The sequence below is a fragment of the Portunus trituberculatus genome, chromosome 25, assembly GCF_017591435.1.
Source record: "Portunus trituberculatus isolate SZX2019 chromosome 25, ASM1759143v1, whole genome shotgun sequence".
Taxonomy (NCBI): Eukaryota; Metazoa; Arthropoda; class Malacostraca; order Decapoda; family Portunidae; genus Portunus; species Portunus trituberculatus.
In genome coordinates, this window is record NC_059279.1 from 14,776,941 (window position 1) to 14,799,440 (window position 22,500).

The 22,500-nt window shown below is 40.3% G+C and overlaps 1 protein-coding gene across 7 annotated transcripts in view; it reads right to left on the reverse strand.

Annotated features, from left to right (window-relative positions):
* Positions 1-22,500, reverse strand: part of LOC123508832 (serine proteinase stubble-like) — a 129,422-nt gene that overhangs the window by 34,620 nt on the left and 72,302 nt on the right. For 4 of the 7 annotated variants that reach the window (XM_045262761.1, XM_045262764.1, XM_045262759.1 and 1 more), the window contains 2 exons: positions 18,776-18,958; positions 12,919-13,338 (listed from right to left, as the gene is read on the reverse strand). In XM_045262761.1, coding sequence (XP_045118696.1) covers positions 12,919-13,338; positions 18,776-18,958 — 603 coding nt within the window. Of the gene's footprint in view, positions 1-12,918; positions 13,339-18,775; positions 18,959-20,139; positions 21,024-22,500 lie in introns of those variants that run through there. The other 3 variants (XM_045262763.1, XM_045262765.1, XM_045262762.1) reach the window with 3 other exon arrangements.

The window sequence follows — 22,500 nt, forward strand, 5'->3', positions numbered from 1 at the left end:
CCAGGAAGTACTACGCAAACCCAAATACATTCTAACAACCGAACGAAAACTAAAAAAAAGAAGAAGAAAAAAATAGAGAAAAAAAAAAACAAGTAAGCTCAATAACAGTAATCTTTGTCAATCAAGTGTGTCACGGTACACACACACACACACACACACACACACACACACACACACACACACACACACACACACACGAGTGAAAACGTAATAGTTAGTTAGGTCCCAATTAGGCAAGTCACCCCTCCACTGAGAATTACACAACACATTTTCTTTACTGAGGCGTCACTATCAAAACAATGAATAAACAGTGATAGGTTGTGATGTAGGTCAGAGAGAGAGAGAGAGAGAGAGAGAGAGAGAGAGAGAGAGAGAGAGAGAGAGAGAGAGAGAGAGAGAGAGAGAGAGAGAGAGAGAGAGAGAGAAGAGAGAGAGAGAGAGAGAGAGAGAGAGAGAGAGAGAGAGAGAGAGAGAGAGAGAGAGAGAGAGAGAACGAGATAGAAAAATTATAGAAAGACTGACATAAGTGTAGGACAGAGAGATAAAGATCAAACGAGATAAGAGAATAAAACCGAAGCAATAGAGATAAAGACGGAGAGAAAAGATACACACACAAAAAAAAAAATAGAAACAAACACACACAAGGAAGCAACTGGAGAGAGAGAGAGAGAGAGAGAGAGAGAGAGAGAGAGAGAGAGAGAGAGAGAGAGAGAGAGAGAGAGAGAGAGAGAAGGCAAGCAGAAGGTGGAGAGATTGGCTGGATAAGACTAGATAAGACTGTCAGTGTTATGAGATGCAGGTGAAGACAATAGAGAGTGAAGAGACATTCGTATATATAGGCCAGGAAGATCTTTGTGTGTGTGTGTGTGTGTGTGTGTGTGTGTGTGTGTGTGTGTGTGTGTGTGTGTGGCGGTCTTTTCTTTTTTATTCGTGTGTTTTGTTATATATGTTTTCTTTTTTTATTCTATATTGACCATTAACCAACCCAACCCAACACAACCCAACCCAACCTAACCAAACGTAACCTAACCCAACCCAACCCAACCCAGCCTAACCTAACCTAACCTAACTCAACCTAACTTAACTCAACCTAACCCAACCCAATCTAACTTAACCTAACGTAACCTAACGTAACCTAACCTAACTTAACCCATATTCATTATATTTCACCTAATTTTATACTTCTGCTGTTAATACAAACCTGTCTCCCTATCTGTGTGTGTTTGTGTGTATGTGTATATGTGCGTGAAGTATACAATAGGCTTAAAGTATAGCGTCACAACGGCAGGTATTACGGAAGCGTGGCGGATGGAGTGACAGTGACGGGGGGGCGATCGGAGGCTCTGCGTGACGGCCATCGCGTGGGGGAAGGAGCGAGCGATAAATCCAAGGGTTGGCCGGCGGAAGCAAGAATTGTGCCGCCAAGGACGTTACGCTGTGATACGGACATGGACGAGGTTCATTACTCCCAGGTGAGAGAGGGAGAGAGAAAGAGAGACGAGAAGATAGGTACATGCAGACAAGAAAAAGAAAGGTGGAGAGGTAGAGTACAGGAAAGTAGATAAAAAGGACAAATAGATAAATGGACAGGCTGAAAAGAAGACAGAAAGAGAGAGAAAGACGTAGAAAGAAAGAAAAATAAATAGGATACCAAGAAGACACATAAAGAAGCTAAAAGGACAGGTATACAAGCAGGCAGGAATACAGGTAAACATGAAGTGAGGTAAATAAAACAAGCAAGGAATATAAAAACAGGTAAGTAGGTAGACATTTAAGCAGGTAAGCAGGAAGACAGACAAGTAGAATTGGAAACGGTAAACAAGTAAAGTAGAAAGGAAACCAATAAACAGGAAAAACAAACAATAGAGAGGAAGACAGATAGTAAACGTACACAGATAAGGACAGACAGACAGACACAATAACAAACATACAGGAGGAACAGTAAAAAGGTAAGGATGAACGGAAAACGGTAAACGAGTAAACACATAAAAACACACAAATATTTTAAGGAAAGAACATAATTTTAACTTTTTTTTCATTTTTTTTCTATGACGAGTGAATGAGGTATAATTTTCGCACGTGCACGCAACACGCAAATCACGCAAGTTATTTTTAGAAAGGAGACATCAGTTTACCGCCTTCTTTAAGCTATTTTGTCCTGCCAATTGTGAAAACGTTGCTATGTATATTAATTTCTGTTTAAGGAATCTCTGTCATTAATCTCTTCAGTACTGGAATGCATTTTTACCAAAGAAAATTGGGTGTGATTAAACGATTTACTTACATTACGAAGGGTCTATAGAGATCAGAAGATTAGTGGCCACAGTCTTCACTATATCAATCCCCACATAAGTTTCTGAAGCTGTATGAAAACGCCAAATAATAAGCAGAATAAATATGGAAACACGTCATAATACTGAAGAGGTCGAAACAATCATCCCGTTTATTCACACGGTAATAAACTACAAGCGGAATCATGAAAATAAAAACCAGTGATTTAAGTTCGGAAAAAAATGCTGTAAGAGTTATTTGTAATACGAGAAAAGTATAGTTTAGGTTGTGTAAACTAACCATTACTATCACCACCACCAGTGTACATTAAAATTAAGTAATGCATTCAAATTACCACGAGAGAGAGAGAGAGAGAGAGAGAGAGAGAGAGAGAGAGAGAGAGATACTTTATGGGACTCGCATGGGTGACTGCGGCATTGAGTAAGCACTGAGCACTAAGCACCTGAACGCCTCCCTGTTACCTGTCACCTGTCGCCTGTACACGACACCTGTCACTTCGGCATCCTCTGGTCATATCTGTCATAGTGATGCAAAGATGACTGAACATGAGCACGTATTTTGGTGAACAATTTCCAAGCAAGATTCCTTTTAATTTTTCTTTTAATGTGCTTGCGTTTCCCATGAATTGATGCTGTTTGGTCTAAAAATTTGCTGAACCGCTGATTATATTAAGTTTACTGCGAGATTTTGGACTGAGTGTGACGTATCTAATTCCTTGCCGAGTTCCGAGTGTTTAAAGCCCATCAATTATACAAACAACACTAAACTAAACTATCTACTTGTAAAATCAAGCTTGTTTCTTTTGCAATATTACTTACGATTTTTTTCCTTCTTTTCTTTTCATCGTTTGGGTTGTCACTATGTAAGTTTTTGAGTTTTAATTTTCCTTTTTCTTATTCGATTCCTACATGTTAAGTTTGAATTTTGTTACGTTGACTACTGTTCTTTATTATTTTGAGTTTTGTGTTCCTTTCTTTTTTTTTTTTTTGTCTTCTGTTTTGCTCTGTGTTCTTGTTACCGGAGTGTCTGTCTTTGTAAGTTTCCCTCTTTCTTTCCCTTTCCTTACTTTTCATTCTTTTCCATTACCACCGAAATGAAGCAGAGGAAAAGTTGAACTCAGACACACACACACACACACACACACACACACACACACACACACACACACACACACACACACACACACTTGTTTACCATCTAGTTTACTCAGCAATCAGTGCATTACAGAAAAAGTATAAGAAAAAGAAAAAAAAAAGAAAAACATGGAAGTTGCAATCGTTATTCAATTTACTGTAGATGAGAGAGAGAGAGAGAGAGAGAGAGAGAGAGAGAGAGAGAGAGAGAGAGAGAGAGAGAGAGAGAGAATCATGCTAAGTATACCAATCTTCTTTACCAAGCATGAATGACAAACGAGAACAAAATAACTTGACTCGAACGTGGTGGCGTGAAAGTGAATGGGAGAAAGTGTGACGTGTGTGTGACGTGTGTGCTCAGTCAACACGTAAAATGTAAGGAAAGTGAGTGATTGTGTGTTTAATTTCATCTCCAACCCCTCCCCTCCGCTCTCTCTCTCTCTCTCTCTCTCTCTCTCTCTCTCTCTCTGCATACATAATTATTTTTTTCTTATCGTACCTTATCACATTGACCTTTGTAATTAATCTTGTAAGAACCTAACGCAGCAAATATTATAAAGCGGTCCAAGCATTTCATGATAAGTAGAGCACGATAGCGCTACCAAGGGGAGGGGAAAGCAGGCGAGACGAGCCGAATGAAAAGAGAAAACAGTAAGAAGAGAGTAAAAATGATAGGTTGAATACAAATAAGGGAGAAAGTAACACGAGTAACTCTGATAACATTGTTTGGACCTTTCACTGTTAATATTTCTTTCCTACAATTACTGGCAACATTCTAGACGCTAGTTTTGGTAGTGAGGTGTTTTAAATACATGTGCAATTTTGAGAAGACAAAATCAACTTTTTTCCTCAAAACAACCTGGCGCATTTTAGTCACCTACTTGTGGGCTAGGGTCTGAAATAGATTGGCACTCTCAAAAACAAAAATAGTTCCCATATTCAAACTTTTTTTTTGTTTTAGAAATCTGAAGGTAAACAAATGGAGACAGTCACAATAAAGAGGGTAAAGGTGATGCATGATGAAGAATAAAAGATAGTGACGCAAAGAAACATAAATTAAGATCAAGCAGCAATAGATTAAGTTTTCACGCAGCTGTTGTATACAATAAAAAGAGAGACTGACAGGAAAATAGGAAGAACATTAAGTAGGAACAACATTAAGACGAGAACTTCAGAAAATCATATGATGAAGGGAGGAATAGATACACTGATATAGGTAACGATGATACTATCTGTCTACTCTAAAGTGACTCTTGTGTCTCGATCTGAATAATGTCCTGGAGGAATGCGTGGTTGTCAGATCTTGAGGAAAACCGTAAGCTGTTCTTGTGATAAGCGTGTTCATCAACAGAAAACAAGTATTATTCACCTCAAATTAATAATAAGCTACAATATGCTTTGCACTTAGGATCCACTTTAGAGTAGACAGGCTTCATGGTGAAAAAAATTAGAATGAGCAAGACAGGGAACTTGGCAAGCATATGATAAAATAAAGCATGTCAGGAAATAAAAGAAATATGGGAAACAAGGCGAAGAAGACAGGGTGAGGGAGAGATGCAAAGTGACAGGGTGTGCAAGGGTGATGAGTAAACAATATAAACAAAAATGCCAAGTTACTAAAGAGGTAAACTAGGAATGTAATACAAGAGGCATGGCGAGGGAGGCAGGGTGAGGAAAGCAGAGTGAGGCAGGTGAGGTAGCGTGAGGCAAGGCAGGGTGAGGCAGTGTAAGCAAATTAAAGGGTTTGTAGAGTGAACATATTGAACAGTGAACAGCGAGCAGTGAACAGTGAACAGCTGACCCAGGCTGGTGAGGGACACACGCACTGCCATCTAGTGTTGTGGTGTGGAAACTTTTACTATTTTTCTCTATTTTTGTTTCTTTTTCCTTTTCCATTTTCCTTCATCTCTATATAATTTCCTTTCTTTTTTATGCCTCTGCTTATTTATTTCCTTGTTTTCTTTTTTTTCCTCTTTTTTAATGCAGTATTTAGTTGTTTTTCTGATTTGTATTTCACTTTTTTCGTGTTCAATACTTTCAATTTCGTTCTTTTCTTTCCTTTTGTCGCTTGAGTTTTTCTTTCATTCCTTGTTAGAATTCACAATCGTTAATCGTTCCCTTCATTTCGTCATATTTCTTCTCATTCTCGTTTATTTGCACTTTTCTTCTCTATTTGTCCATCAGTCACTTTCCATTTTCTTCATTTACATTTTCCTTCGCTTTTCGTATGTCTTTTATTAATATTTTACTTTTCTTTTTATATTCAATGTCTTTTTTGTTTTCCTTTTTTTTTGCCATCACTCCTTTATAAATTCAAACATTTAGTTTTTTTTTTATTCATAACTTTTTCCTTTCTTTTTACCAGTGATATTTTTTTCTCGTCTATAACTTCTTTTTTATTTATCTTTTTCATCCTCCTTTCTAGTCTCTCTCACACGCCATAAATCACAATAGCTCACTGTACAAAAACAAACACTACGTATACGATATTGTCACACAACGTTTTATGTAACAACACTTTTTTTTTTTTCAATGTTCAAGTTGACTTTCATTACGGCAAATCTCCACATCGCATCACGTACCATTTGAGAGGCACTACTTTCACAAATCATCTAGAATTTTCATTACGCACTTTTTAGTTCAAATAAGTTTCGATCCAAGGCGTAAATCGGTGTTGTTACAAAGTTTAGATTAATGTTCACGGTTCAGAATCAATGTTATGAAGTTCAAATCAATATCATAAGGTTCAAACCAAGGTTCTGAAGTTTGAATCCATGTTATGTGCAAAATGGTAAGCTGTTTTAACCATTTTAGGGCTTCCTTTTTCAACAAATTCTTGGCATTTTTCGAACGTAAATCTTTGTATTAGAAGATATTAATTTTCTAGCATAAATAATAGAATTTAACCTCATTTTCTTTCCTTTCTCTCCATGCACATCATACTGTTCTATACTGCTCTGAATGTTACGTAAAGGCGAACATAGAAGTGAAACGATTAAGGCTAGATACCGATTTAAGATTCAATTTAAAGCCACGAAGTTCAAATTGACATTCTAAAACTCAAATCAACAATGTCATAAAACTCAAAGCAAAAATGCACAAAAAATTAAAACTAACAAGCACTAAAACCCAATTTAAAAACATTATAACTTTCACATAGACAACACTAATATGAAACTCAAACCAAAGCTAGACTAAAAAAAAAAAAAAAAAAAAAATCAAAATAACACCAATAAAACTCAAATCAACACCATTTTAAGACTAATACCTAAAACACCACAAAAATTTAAATCAACACCATTTTAAGACTAATACCGAGACTAATACCGAAAACACCACACGTTCAAGACACCCTCCCATAACTAACACAGACCCGTCAATACCTTATCAACACACGGGGCACTTCCAGACTCCCAGGCACACACAGGCACACACGCAGAGTCCATCGTGTTATCCCAATACACTTAGAATGAACAACACACTCGCACTCTGCAGACACTCACATTGCTTATCATTGCAACGCTTCCTCCTCTACGATGCAGCTCAGACCAGAGGAGGAGGAGGAGGAGGAGGAGGAGGAGGAGGAGGAGGAGGAGGAGGAGGAGGAGGAGGAGGAGGAGGAGGAGGAGGAAGAGGAGGAAGCGAGGTCTTTACGCCACCCTCTTCAAGTTTATGACGAACAGTAGCGCACGCAATAATGGGTGTAGCAGAGAATGTGGAGGAGGAGGAGGAGGAGGAGGAGGAGGAGGAGGAGGAGGAGGAGGAGGAGGAGGAGGAGGAGGAGGAAGAGGAAGAGGGCTAGGAAGAAGAGGTGAATGTTTTGATAATGACCCAATGTATTTCTCTGTATTCCAGTGGATGACGAGGAGGAAGAGAGGAGGGAATGGAGAAACGTGAGGTGGAGGAGGAAGAAGAGGAAGACGAGCATGATGGAGATGAGGATGAGGAAGAGGAGGAGAAAGAAGAAGAAGAGGAGGAGGAGGAAAGTAATGGGGAGTAATAAACAAAGCTGTCAAAACCGAAAGTGATATTGATGATAAAGAAAGAAGGAAAGAAGGAAGGAAACGAAGGAGGAAGGATAAAAGGAAAGAAAAGCAAGAGGAAATACTGGAAAAATATGAGATGAAAAAAATAAATAGGGTAAGGATGGCTCAGAGAGAGAGAGAGAGAGAGAGAGAGAGAGAGAGAGAGAGAGAGAGAGAGAGAGAGAGAGAGAGAGAGAGAGAGAGAAAATTGGCTCACCCATGTTGTACAGAGAGAGAGAGAGAGAGAGAGAGAGAGAGAGAGAGAGAGAGAGTCATAACCCCCACGTATCGGATAGAGCTTGGTGTTCAGTGCTTGCTTCATATCGTGACTCTGAAGCTTCGAAACCGCAACGCTACGGAGTTTTGCCATACATTGATTCTGCAACACAGTAACGAATTTCAGAGGCGACGATGACAATAATTATGCAGATTGGACGCGCGTGTGACAATGAGCGGATGTAGCAGTCGATGGTGGTAGTGGTGGTGATGGTGGTGGTGGTGGTGCAACTTTCCCTTTCAAAAGCTAACATTACGGTAAAATATTACAATAATCACCAAGAACATCCACCCAACGTTGATATAATTACAGTGAAATTACCTGTTTTTTTTTTTTTTCTCATCCGTGATTTTAACGATGCATTTTTGACAGGGCATAAAGTGAGTCACGAAATGTCATGGGAAGTATTTTTTTTTTTTACCGTTTTTATTTAGTCTTTTAGATCGTGAAGAGCAAAGTACATTAACTTTCAAAGCTTTCTCTACTGATTACGGATTATTGCCTCTTGTTATACCCGTCACAAGTGTCATTACTGCCTGCTCTTTAGTGTCCCTCCCCTTTGTCATCTCCCTCTTTCCTTCATGGTACTTTTCTCTCTTGGTACACTTGCCTAAAGCGTCACTCCTGATTACTCTTTCTGCCCCCCAAGCTCCCCACCACTCTCTCTCTCTCTCTCTCTCTCTCTCCGTGTGTATCTAAGTTTTTTTTTATCTCTTATTCTCTTATTTGCGATTCCTCTAGGTTTTCTTTCCTTCCTTCCTTCCTTCCTTCCTTCTTTCCCTCTTTCCTTCCTAGCTTCCATGCGTCCCTTTTTTAACCTTTCTTTAATTTTTTTTACTATCAATTACTTCCCCCCCTAAAAAGTCATGTAGCAAAGAGAAAATAGCAGAAAGTGGAAAATAGAAATATTAAGAAAATATACTGAAATTAATCAATAAATTACAAAATCGTGGAAGAAATAAGAGTGCGAAAGTTTTAGAAAGCACCGTAGAAAATTAACTGAATGACAAGGAAAATATGTGAAATTAGTAGAAAACAGCTGGAATAGAGCAGAAAGTAACTGGGAGATGGAGGAAAGTTAAAGTAGCGTTTAGAGATGGAAAGCACCATATAAAATTAATTGAATAATAGGGAAAGTTAATAAAGAATGGCTGAAATATAGTAGAAAATATTTGTGAGATAGAAAAAGTGAAAAAGTTAAAAAAAACTGAAAAAAAGTAAAACGAGAGAAAAAAAAGTATTAGAGAGTTTAAACAGCACTAAATATGAAAAAAAACAAAGTATACATTATAATATGAAAGAAAACGAAGAAAAGAAAAATAAACTATACAAATGGCAACACTTCACATCCTTCACGAATACTAAGAAACCTGAACATTCTCTCCCATTGTATTTACTAAGGACGAAAAAAGAAGAGATGTAAAAAATGTAAAAAATAAAAAAATAAAAAAAGGCCACTACTGATGTCTATTTTCAACCCAATACTAAGTGGAGTTCTATACGCAGGTGAAATAGTTCTGGTCTCACGCAAAATCCAAACAAACAATGCACTAAAACGTAATTAAAAACCATGATAATTTTAATTTGAACAACACTAATATGAAACTCAAAACCAAAGCTAAAACTAAAAGATTCCAAATAACACCAGTAAAACTCAAACCAGCACCATTTTAAGACTAATTCCAACAACATCACAGCTTCAGAACACCCTCATTGCACTTACTAAGGACGGAAAAAGCAGAGATGGAAAAAAAAAAAAAAAAAGACCACTGTTTGTGTCTAATTTCAACCTAATACTAAGGTAAGTTCTATGTGCAGGTGATAATTTTGGCCTCATTTAGACAACACTAATATGAGACTGAAATCAAACCTACAATAAAAGAAATTCCAAATAACAGTACAAGAACTCAAATCAACACCATTTTAAGACTAATTTCAACAATATCACACCATCAGTAACCTAACTAACACCCACTAAACACTCTAAGGATGAAAAGGAAGAGATAGAAAAAAAAAAAAAAATAGAAATCAAAACTACAATAAAAAAAATCCAAATTACACTTCTAGAACTCAAATCAATACCATTTTAAGATTAATTCCAACAATATCACACCATTAAGACACCCTCCCATAACTAATACAGACTGCACACTCTCTCCTATTCCACTAAGGATGAAAAGGAATAGATAATAAAAAAAAGTAATAAAAAAGGACCATTACTGATATCTAATTTCAACCTAATACTGAGGTACGTTCTATGTGCAGGCAAGACAGTTCTGGCCCCACCCATGCCTTCGTCACCCCACCCCACCCTCCGTCACCCCTCCGTCAGCCCTCCGTCACCCTTCATGCCTCACCACCCTCAGTCACTTCCTTCACGGCGCCAGCAGACAGAAGGGCGTGGAGGAACTTCTGAAGGGAGGGAAGGTGGAAGAGAGAGGGATAAAAAGAATGGAGAGAGAGAAAAAGGGAAGGTGGGATGGATAGAGAGAGGAATAAAGAAAGGAAATGGAAGGAAAGAGAAATTGAATGAGAGGAAAGGTGTAAGGAAAGGAAGAGAGAGAGAGAGGGATGCAGGAGAGAAACTGAGGGAAAAAGGGAATGGAAAGAAGGAAGAAGGAAAAGAAAAGAAATACTAAACAAAAAGAAGAAAAAAAACAAGTAATGGTAAGATACATTATGTGAAAATGACAAAAGAAAGAAAAGAGTGAAAAATGAAGAAAGAAAGAGATGGATGGGTAAAGAAGGAAAGAAAGAACATGAAAAAGAAAGAAGAGAAGGATGGAAAAGTTATGCAAGGAATGGATAAGAAAATCGAGACGGAGAGAGAATGTTAGAAATAAAGAAGAAAAATAAAAGGCGAAAATCATTGAAATAAAAAGAAGAGATGAAAAGGTAGGAAAAAGGGAAAGGGGAAATGGAAAGGAATGTAGGAAGTGAATATGGCTTTTTTTTTCCTTCTATTTTTTTTCAGTAGGGGGAATTTTCAGAGATTCGTAACCCCGTTGAAAAAAAAAAAAGATAAAATAAAGAATGCGGGATTTTTTCAGGCAATTTTATCTTCGGGTTTTCCTTCCAGTCTGTCCGGGTTTGGTGAGCGAGCGACGCCTCACCAAGTTGTGGAAGTTTTAGGAAGTTTTTGAAAGTTGTGTATGGATGGATCTTGTTTTCTTTTTTTTCCTTCTCTTCTTTTTTTTCGTTTTTTATTTTTTTCTCCTTTCGTTTTCTTTCGCATACTTTGTCTTGAGATGGAAATGACGCGTGTTCGTTTTCCATTTTCTATTTTTCTCGCTTCCTGTTTTTTTTTTTTTTTTGTTCATTCCTTTTTCGTTTTCGCATTTTACCTCGACAGCTTTGTGTGTGTGTGTGTGTGTGTGTGTGTGTGTGTGTGTGTGTGTGTGTGTGTGTGTGTGTGTGTGTGTGTGTGTGTGTGTGTGTGTGTGCATGAACGCGTGTGTGGTCTATTTGCACGCATTTTCCAAACTTTTAATTCTTTTTTCCACTTTACCCTAACTTTCCTTCGTTGCATGTGCCTGTCTGAGTGTCTGAGTGTCTGGGTGTCTGTGTGTGTGTGTGTGTGTGTGTGTGTGTGTGTGTGTGTGTGTGTGTGTGTGTGTGTGTGTGTGTGTGATCGTTCTACCACCACCACCACCACCACCACTACTCAACATGACACGCGCCACTATGCCACCATTGTTCTATACAGCTGATGGAATAATAATACATATCCACGCGAGCCGCTAAACTATTGTTCTTCTTACGACACCTGGATTGTTTGCGCGCGGCCACGTGAGAAACAGTGTGTCACGCCACTCACACAATTGACGCTTGCATTACGGGTCCTCTCTGGTCCCGCTCCAATTGTCACTCCGGGATTTAGTTACGAGCCATCATGAATTTTCGACTAAAATCACTTCGTTTCACATTTACCATCGTGCTTGCTCTCAATTTTCTGTTTCTTTTTTTTCTTTTCATGATCGGTTTCTGTTCGTATTGCTTATTGTGTCTTTCGTGTATTCAAGAGCTTTTTTTTTTTCCTTCCAGTAAGGTTTAAAATCATAAAATTTCCACTTAGTTTAACATTTGTCTTCGTATTTATTCTCAGTTTTCTATCTTTTTTCATGATTGGTTTTGTTCATGTTACTATTTTTCAGTGTCAGATAATTTTGTTTAAAGTAAAGTTAAAAAGATATATTTCTTTGGCAAATATTCATGATTGTTTTAATGTTTGTATTTTTTATGGTTCATTTCTGTTCGTTCGTTTCTGCTCGTTTGTCTGGATTGGGCTACAGAGAAGGGCTTTTCCTCTCTTACAGTGAGGCTCCATTGATTAATTTTCACTGAATGACATTGCTTAACATTTTCCTTTCATGTTTATTCTAATTTTTCTCTCCTGCTAGTGTTTCTTTTACTCGTATCTCATTGTTTCTTGAGTTACTTTTTTGCTTTTTTACTTTAGGTCGTTATTCATAAGTCACATTACTTGTCATCTTTCCTTTCTTTTTTCCTCTCATTTTCTTAATTTCGTGAGTGGTTTATATCTTAATCTCTGATAGTCTGTTGAGTGTGCCGAAAATTATCCATGTCTCTTTTGTGCGTTGATGTTCAAGTCATTAGTTTTCACTAAAATCACTTCGTTTAACATTTTTTTTCCTTTGCGATTACTTTCATTTTTCTTTTGTTCGTACTTCATATTGTCACACGTGGCCTTTATTAGGGGCAATGATTTTTTTTTCTATTGTCCAGCTTGCACGAAACAGCAGTTTTATATTTTTCCTCACACATTCATTCGTGCTTATTCTTCGGCGTTTTTTTGTTTTTCGCGCTTATTCTTCGGCGTTTTTTTGTTTTGTATTGTTGGTAACCTTTACAATGACGGCGTGTTTAAAGAAGGAGTTCGTGTCTCCTTTCTGTGAGACACATATCTTAAGGTACACAAACACAGGAACACTTAAATCTTACCTTTTGTTGACACTGGCATCCCGTATTGTGGAATGCATCAGATGGAAGGCTTTGATCGACACCTTAATGAAACACGAACTCACGCGCTACACAGAACACAGATACACTCAGAGGCTTTTGTTTCCACACCACAAGTTGAGATCAGCGAACCTCACAGGCCCTCACCAGCCGGACAGCGGTACGTGAAGGGAGCAGACGGTGTGAAGGAGAAGAAGCAGCCAAGTCCTACCCGATGGATTGACAGCTGCACCCGTAGGACCCAGGGATTCGAACGACGTGGGGCGGCTAAATCCAGGGCGAGGGAAGTCATGCGGTCGGTGATCGAAATTGTCAAACTGACCAGGTTGGCCATTAAAGGAATTTTGGGGTCTGTTAAAGTGACTGAAATTACCGTCAAAGTTGGGACCGGGTCTGGAGCTCTCGGGTCTTGAGAAGGGCGGCGGTGGGCGTCGGTTTGGGGGTCTGAAGGGCGGCCTGTTTTGAGGTCTAAGTGGTCTGAGGACTGAAGAGGGTCTGTGTGTGTTTGGGAAAAAGGTGTCGTCGTCTGGGGTGAAGTGGGAGGGAGGTCTGTCAAAGGGTCTGGAGCCGCCGATATGGGCGAAGGAGGAGCCGGGCGGGAGGGGACGCTCTCCAAACTCTTGCTGGTGATCTGATGAGGGCGAAGGGGCGGGTCAGTGCCTTGAGGCATCGCCGGTAAGGCTGAGACCACCATACACTTCCCAGGGAGCCCTCACCTCCAAGAGGACTGAGTCTGATACCTCACCTTCATTATGACTCAAGTATCATGCAACAATACAAATAATGAACCACTTTCTTTGCTTTTGATGATTTGAGAATTTCATCTCAGAAATAAGCGGCATAGAAAAAACGTAACTGAGTGTAAAAAGAAACTTTCAACCATCCATCAATCGTTACACAGATTATTTAAATGATTTGAATAATATTTTGAACAGATCCTTTAAGATACTTTCACGATTTTGATGTCTTTTGTTGCCTTAGAATTCATTGATAAATAAAATACTTGAATCTCTAAACTAAGAATATTGAAAACTGTTCGTTGAAAGATGTTTTTACCCTCTCATTTTTGAAGAGAAAAATGATCAAAGTAAAAATATGACCAAGAAATGTTACTTCACTTCCAACGTTTTACTTGAATTTTAGCAGTGCTGCAGATTTTCTTCATATCGATATCAGACTCAATCCTTCCCAGCAGGTGAGATGAGCCCAGGTGTGTATCAGGTGAGCTCAGTAAGACAGGTGTGTGACAAGAGGGCAGGTGAAATCTCTCTCTCTCTCTCTCTCTCTCTCTCTCTCTCTCTCTCTCTCTCTCTCTCTCTCTCTCACTACCAACCGTTACCTTATCTTATCTCACTTAATCTACGCTAAAATTAAGCCCTCAAGGTGAGCTGCTCATCTATTTGTGTTTTTGTTCAAGTTACTCACGCGGGCCTTGAAAATTTAGGATCCTCTCTTACCCAATAGCGTGGTGGTAGTAGTAGTAGTAGTAGTAGTAGTAGTAGTAGTAGTAGTAGTAGTAGTAGTAGTAGTAGTAGTAGTAGTAGTAGTAGTAGTAGTAGTAGTAGTAGTAGTAGTAGGAAGAGGAGGATTAGGAATTGGAGTAAGAGGAGGAAGTGTAGGAAGGAGGAGGAGGAGGAGAAGAAGAAGGAGGAAGAATAGAAGGAGGAGGAGGAGGAGGAGAGAGGAGGAGGAGGAGGAGGAGGAGGAGGAGGAGGAGGAGGAGGAGGAGGAGGAAGAGGAAGAGGAAGAGGAAGAGGAAGAGGAAGAGGAAGAAGAGAAGGAGAAGGAGAAGGAGAAGGAGAAGAGAAGAAGAATGAAGAGGAGGAGAAGGAAGAGGAGCAGGGCAATATTTAAACTAACCACAAATTCTGCTAATATTAATACTTACAATAATACCAATACTAATACTAATAATATACTGCTAAGGGAAGAACTTAAAAGACAAATATTTTTTATTGTGTCATGTTCGTCTGTCAGTTCGGTTTACGTCGTTTCAAGTTGATTTCCAGTCCAGTTTGAGTCAATAAGTCCGTTTCGTGGTGTCCTCAGTGCCAGTGGAAGGTCCTTTAGGTGCGGTGTTGTGATGGTCTACAGTTCTACAGTTGTGCAGTCTTTATGTTTACGAAATCCAAGAAAATGCCAAGTGGAAACAAGATCGTGTAATTGAAAGGAACACAGGAGGAAGAGAAAAAAATGAGCCAAAGAATAATGTCAGAAAGGTCCCAGGAAGAATTCTCCTTAAACTCTCAGAAACTCGAAGAAAAAAAATGTTGAATATCTCAAAAAATCCCCTCAAAAATTCTTCCTTAAAAAAACATAACAAAACAGAAAATTACAGAAAAATTCTCGTATAATTCCGGTGAAATCCGACTTGCAGATCCAAAAAGAAATTAAAGTAAGAAAATTTTTAATCCCACAAAAAATAACACGTAATTCATAAGAAAATCATAATCATGAGGGAAAAAAAGTCTTTACAACGAAAGAAAACAGAAGCAAAAGAAAAAACTTAATTGAACATAATAAGGTAACCTAACCTCACCTAACCTAACGTAACCTAACCAAACCTAAGTTCTCCAATGCTAACCTCACCTCACCTAACCTAACGTAACCTAACCAAACGTAAGTTCTCCAAAGCTAACCTCACCTCACCTAACCTAACCTTACCTAACCAAACCTACGTTCTCCAAAGCTAACCTCACCTAACCTAACCTTACTTAACCAAACCTAAGTTCTCCAAAGCTAACCTCACCTAACCTAACCTTACTTAACCAAACCTAAGTTCTCCAAAGCTAACCTCACCTAACCTAACCTTACTTAACCAAACCTAAGTTCTCCAAAGCTAACTTCACCTCACCTCACCTAACCTAACCTAACCTTACCTAAGTTCTCCAAAGCTAACCTCACCTCACCTAACCTAACCTAACCAAAGTGAACTAACAGCACTCAGATTATCAAATACGAAAGAAAACCTAAACATCACGAAAAGAACCTCGAATCACCATGGGTCTTAATAGAAAGTAATATATTCCGAGAGAGCAGAGAGAGAGAGAGAGAGAGAGAGAGAGTTCCAATATTCCAAAGTGGCATCAAACCCTCTCTGTCTATCTCTCCATCTCACTTTATCTCTCTCCCAAGGGCACTAAACCAGGGTCACGTAATGGCGGGGCGATGAACAGAGGAGTCGTAGAAAAGACGTGTTTAGCTCCCACGGTCCTTTTTTCCCTCCTTAGATCAGGGTCGTGGTAGCGTCGTGCGAACAGGTCAGGGATGGTTGTGAGAGAAAAAAGCTTGCACGTGTCATTGTTGTTGGTGTTTTATTGTTTTTTATTCCCACTTTCTGTCTCACGGTGATGTCGAGCAACGAGGAGGAAGGAGGAAGAGAACGGAGAGAAGTGGATGAATGACTGGATGGAGGGTTAGATGGATGAAATGAGAGAGAGAGAGAGAGAGAGAGAGAGAGAGAGAGAGAGAGAGAGAGAGAGAGAGAGAGAGAGAGAGAGAGAGAGAGAGAGAGAGAGAGAGAGAGAGAGATGGATGATAGGAGGAGATCAAATGAAATAGAAAACGAAGGAGGAAGGAGGAAGAAAAGGCAGAGAAATGGATGAATGGATGGATGATATGAGAGAAGAGGAAGAGAAAAATGATAAATGAATGATAGAATGAGTTTGAATTAAATAGAAAACGAAGGAGGAAGGAGGAAGAAAAGGGAGAGAGGTGGATGAATGCATATATGGAGGGAGAATAGGATGGATGATGTGAGAGACGAGGAAGAGAGAAAGGATAGATGGATGATAGGAAAGTTTAAATGGAATAGAAAACGAAGTAGTCCAAAATATGTAGATCAGTGACAGATGATGAGAAACCAGGAAGAAATTGCAAAGAGAGTAAAGAAATGACGAAAAAAGAATTAAAAATAGATAAATGGTAAATCAAAGTGAGGAAGAAACTTGCAGACAGAGAGAGAGAGAAAAAAAAACGAGAAAAAAAATCTAGTCTATATCATGAAAAAAGTAAAAGCAAAGAATGAAAATAGAAATATGAAAAGGAAGAAGAGCAAATGAGAGCGTGAATAAAAGGAAGAGTGAAAAATCAAAGAAAAAAAAAAACAGTATATAAGTTAGATGATGATAAATACAGCAATAAAATAATGAAAAAAAGGAGAGGAAGGGGAATAAAAAGAAATGAGAAACAAAATAAAATAAGAAGCAGCAAAAGCAAACACTGATAAAAAAAAGAAAGAAAGAAAGAGAGAGGAAGTATGTCACGTGAGAAAAGACAGAAGAAAAAGAAATGAAAGAGGGAAAACATGCAAGAACTGTAAAGAAAAGAAAAATAGGAAGAAAAAAAAAAAGGAAGAAAGGATTAAAGACAGTGATTGAGAGGCGAGGAGAGAGTATGAAAATGATGAGAGGAAGTGATGAAGAGGGAGAGGAAGGGAGAAGAAAGAGAGAGGGAGGAACAGAGAGGCAGAAGGGGAAGTATGAAAACGTTGCCAAGTTGAAATGAACGAAAATTGTAGGTAGTTTCCGTATTCAAGACCTGTAGTTTAAAACCTCTTAAACTCTCAAACTAACTGCTCTTAAAGGCCACAGAGACGGTTTGCCAAGTTTCCATGAGTGCTTTTTCCCATTGCCAAAGCAGAAAACTTGCTAAATTATCACTAAAATCATAAAAAAAACACTAGGAAATAATCTTAAAATCCTAATTTTTCCCAAGCATAAAAATTGTCGAGATAAGACGTTGAATAGCTTTAAAATAGATATGCTTCCTGTTTCCTCGTATGTAAAAAAATCAGATAGAAATTACGTGGTTTTGTCGCTTTTCAGGACGAATAAGATTGAGAAAGAGTCGAGATTTATGATAGAGTTAAGTTAGAATGGTCTAGTCAGGTTATTGTGTCTTTAATGCCTTCCATACCATGATGTGCTTTGATATTCACTTTGCTTACTATATGGTGATTTTATACAGCTTCAGAAACTTATGGTGGGGGGCTTAAAATAGTGAAGACTCTAGCCATTAACCTTCTGACCTCCATGCACCCTTCTTAATGTAATAAAATTGTCTAATCATACCCAAAAATGAAGGTAGAAATGCGTTCCAGTGCTGAAGGGGTTAAGGGTAGCAGAGGTTAGGTCAAGGTGGTCAAGGTAATGTGTCTTCTAGGATTGCAGGGTCAGGTCAGGATGGTCTAGTGAAGGTAGTGTCTTTCAGGATGGTAAAGTTTAAGTCAAATCCTCAACCAGGTTTAGCCAAGAAGCCTCAAAGGTAGCAGCAGAAAGATAGCAACACACACACACACACACACACACACACACACACACACACACACACACACACACACACACACACACACACACACACTCTCTCTCTCTCTCTCTCTCTCTCTCTCTCTCTCTTGAAATTTAAATGCAATAAGAACAAATATCGGTCTTCTTTTTACTTTGCATAAGAAAAAGAAAAAGAAAAGAATAATTTTCCCAGTTTAAGAATAATAAAGGAAGACACTTTAAGAAAAATGCATTTGAAAAACTAACTAAACTCTATCCCACTTAGAAAAAACAAGGAAAATAAGACACTTTTCCTCTCACAAAAAAAAAAAAAAAAATTCCATTGTCCTTTAAGAAAAAACAAACAAGATAACAAAATGAAATCCTGCATTGAAAAACTAAAGAAAAACAAAGGACACTATAAAAAGGAATCTTACTTAGAAAAGAAAAAAAAAAGATCCACTGGAAGGAAGACATTGACAAAAGAAACAATTCCTACTTTAACCCGAAAAAAAAAGAAAAAAAGAAGACGAAAAATGTAAGAGGAAAACTGCAGATGGAAAGAAACTAATGACAAAACCACAAATTTGAGACTTCATGGCTCAACACGGAAGAGGAAAATGAACACAAACAACCAGCCAGTCAAGGAAAAAAAAAAAAGTCAACAACAAGTCAACAACAACCAGCCAGTCAAGGAAATGGAAAAAAAAATGAAAACAAAACAAATCAAGTCAACAACAATCAGCCAATCAGCCAGTAAAGTCAGTCGTCATATAGTAAAGGTTTGGGGTGAGCACTTACGAACGTCATTCCCGATAGCGCCGACAGAGTGGTCCACGATGTCCACCTTGTCTCTGGGGACGCAGCAGGACCAGATCATGCCCCCGGAACACAGGTCGATGGGCTTACTCCCTTGAAACACGCAGGAGACGGAGAGGCCACAGTCATATTGGTTGCTCTTGTACCAACACGTTTGCGGGATGGCTGTGAGGGAGAGAAAGAGAGAGAGAAGGTTAGTCAAATAGTGTCATTCTAGGGAACGTTCTAAGTTTATAAATTTCTGGGATGCTTGAGAGAGAGAGAGAGAGAGAGAGAGAGAGAGAGAGAGAGAGAGAGAGAGAGAGAGAGAGAGAGAGAGAGAGAGAGAGAGAGAGAGAGAGAGAGAGAGAGAGAGAGAGAGAGAGAGAGAGAGAGAGAGAGAGAGAAAGGCATAGTTAGTCAAATCGTAAAATGCTTCCTTCTCACTCTGATTAAGGAACAAGAGAGGAGAGAAAGAGAACAAAAATCAGAATTATTGTATGGAGAGAGGTGTGGTATAATTGATGTATAGGTTAAATTTATCAGTTTTTAGTGTTACTAGTAGTTAAATAACGTTATGGTTTAGGATATTTAGTGTTACGTTGTGAAGCGATGTTATTGTGTACGTATGCTGGGTTATAAAGCAAAAATGAGTTGTAGACAGTATTTCTGTGTTATTAGGAAGCAAGGTTATGGTGTCAGTATATACTTTAGGTGTTAAGTTATTAAGTAAGGTTATGATTGCATATTTTAGATTTTAAGTACTAACGAGAAGTGTATGAAGGGACTGTATGTGTGGGGTTTGTGGGTTTGTGTGTGGATGTGATGTGGATGTAGTTTGAATGTGGCGTGATGAACATGCTTGGTCTTGATATGAATGATGAGTGAAGTGTGTGGATATCGTGTGGTGGTGTTGGAGCAATGTACAGGTGTAGATGTTGATGGTGACGTTAACAGGTGGATGTGGCGTGATGGGTGTGGATCTGCAAGGCTCAGTGGATCAGATAATGTTTCATACATATGTCATCATCATTCACATCAATTTTTTATGGATGTGGCTGAGTGCTGAGATTTGGAGCTGTGACGCGACGTGGCTTACAGTGAACCAGAGGAACCACTAAGGCACAACAAACAGCATCCTTGAACACACATAACCACACCACGCAACACTACACTGCACTTCTGGCACTGCTGCGCTACAACCATAAGGCGCAGCTGCTTCAAGTGATTCATACACCACAGGATAAAGAACCAGGATAGACGCTTCACCACAGCCACCGCGCCACAGATAATGATCCAGAGCAAGTGGTAAGAGACAGACAGGCTGCGTGCTGAACCTGCTGCATGGAACAGGGTGCGTGTGTAACCTGCGAGGCCCTGGTGCTGCCTGGCGATGTGTGGGTCGCGTGAGGCGTTCAACAGACTATCGTACAACACCCTCAGGTCCACATTACTCTGTAGCGCCGCGGATGTCTGCACTGGGGAGGTTTCGAAGTCCTCCACGTGGTCGTCGAGGAAAGGCGATGTGGACAATTCTTCAGTAGGCTGAGGAAGCTCGGCGTTTGACCCGCTGTAGAAGTCCTCCGGGAATTTCTGTTGTGGATCTGGTGTGGCACGTGCGAGGTTCACGAAGCCGCTGAGGGTGAGGAGGCGCAGCACGTGGAAATGCATTTTGGCAGAGCGCGGGGACTAGTTCAAGGTTTAAGATGTCAGTGGTGCTAGTGATGTCAGCTACACAGCCACAGGGGCATGTCTCTGAGGAGGCGACGTGGCGTGGTCCTCACCCCAACACGCGCATGTCCAGGACAAGAAGGGTTCAGGTCAGTGCCTCAACAAGTTCTGTCTCGTTGTCTGTTCGTTATCTTCAATGCATGAATGTTTCCTCTCCTCCTCAGCGTCGAGTATCGAGTGTATGGTCCCGCCAGGCGTCTCTACCACCAGCTGAGCCTCTCACACGCGCTCTGCTGTGGACAGGTAGTGGTGCTGAGTGGCGTCAGGCGCGGCGAGGCTACAGCAGGTCCAGACTCCCACGCTGGTCGGGAGCTGAGTTGCCTCTGAGGGTGCCACCGCGCCGACCCTTCCGCCACCTTGCGCCGGCACGCGGTTGTCAGCTTCTCAAATACATTATATAAAATTTCCAATACTTGCGTTGCGTCCTGCGGGTTGCTGCCTGGGATGTGAAACCCTTAGCGACACTATTCACTCCCTTGGGAACGTGACGGCGTCAAAATATTTGGAACAGCGTCAGTAAAAGATCAGTGTGTGCCTCTATGTAGACAATAGAAGCCAACCAACTGGGCCAGAACACTTTCACTTGTGACAGTGAACACCCCATCCCCTCCCTCCTCCCCGCCTCGCCCCGCCAATCCCTTACATCATAAAACGCACGGCGCCTTTTTCGCGATAACGACACCGCTTCTTCGGCAACAACCTTCTCGCGGGCGTCGCGGAAGCGTGTAAGCGTGTAAGTGGGGTGCCTCAGATGGTCTTCTCAGGGGAGAGTGACATGATCCGCTCTACTTGCTTCCCTCAGGAGGCAAGGACGAGGCTGTGCAGGACGAGCTGAGCTTACCACCTGCTGAAGTCACACGTGTTTCAGCGTCTTATGTCCATTTTGAACAGTTCTAATGAAGGTCTTTATTTTCCACAAGTATCTTAATGATCCTAGTGATGGTCTAACAAAGTGTCTGCATCACCAGTGGCCTAAATAACATGAGAAGCCCAACTACCATTCCTCTGTCCTTCGAAAATAACACTTAAGAGAATCAGAAGCGTTTCAAAATACAGGCCCAGGTGTTCCTTTCAAGAGTGACACCTCAAGGCCCCTCACGCGCCGCCATCGCCGCTAACAATGCTTTCCTTTCCCGGAGTGTTATCTGGCGTGTTGTTCTCCCCGCGAGTCACACCCTGCGCGTGTTTCAGCCTCGTGCTGCTCCAGGCATGAAAGTCCACATCCGGCAGTCCCTCGCGTGGCGTAAGGACTTTCCCACTTGACTTTAAAGACTCCACATGTCCTAAAGATAGAAAGTGGCTGGAGCACGGCGGACTAGCAGCGGCTCTCAAGGTCACCAATGGAAATGAGGCAGGAAAAGCGACAGTACTGCTACCTCGCTACCTTTCCCTCACCCCTCACCCCCTCACACCTCAACCCTTCCTCCCCTCAGACCTTTCCACAGGTGACACAATGGTCCAATCACGGTGACACAACACGGCCAGCTGACGAAAACAGTTAACCTTGCATGCGACCTTTTGTTTTGCATTGATGGCGTGTTGGTGATGAAAACTGCCGGCTTCTTTATCGCCATTCTCCTCCTCCTCCTCCTCCTCCTCCTCCTCCTCCTCCTCCTCCTCCTCCTCCTCCTCCTCCTCCTCCTCCTCTCCTCTTCTTCTTTCTTCTTCTTCTTCCTCTTCCTCTCTTCTTCCTCGTTCAGTAACACTCAATCTTGTTTCTATTTCTCTTTCGTTTTTTCCTGCTTCATTTTTGTGTTCTTTATCATCTTTCTTCCTGTTTCTTTCCTTCTTCCTTGTTGCGGCGCCAGTAATCCGGTGAATCAATCAATCATTCTCCTCTTCCTCCTCCTCCTCCTCCTCCTCCTCCTCCTCCTCCTCCTCCTGGTCTTCTTCAGGAATGTGAGGCGTTGATGAATCACTTGATAGATGAAGCAGTTTAAGTGACACTCTTGCTATTAACTAGTGTAAGAAATGTTGGTTCTTGGTTACAGAACGTA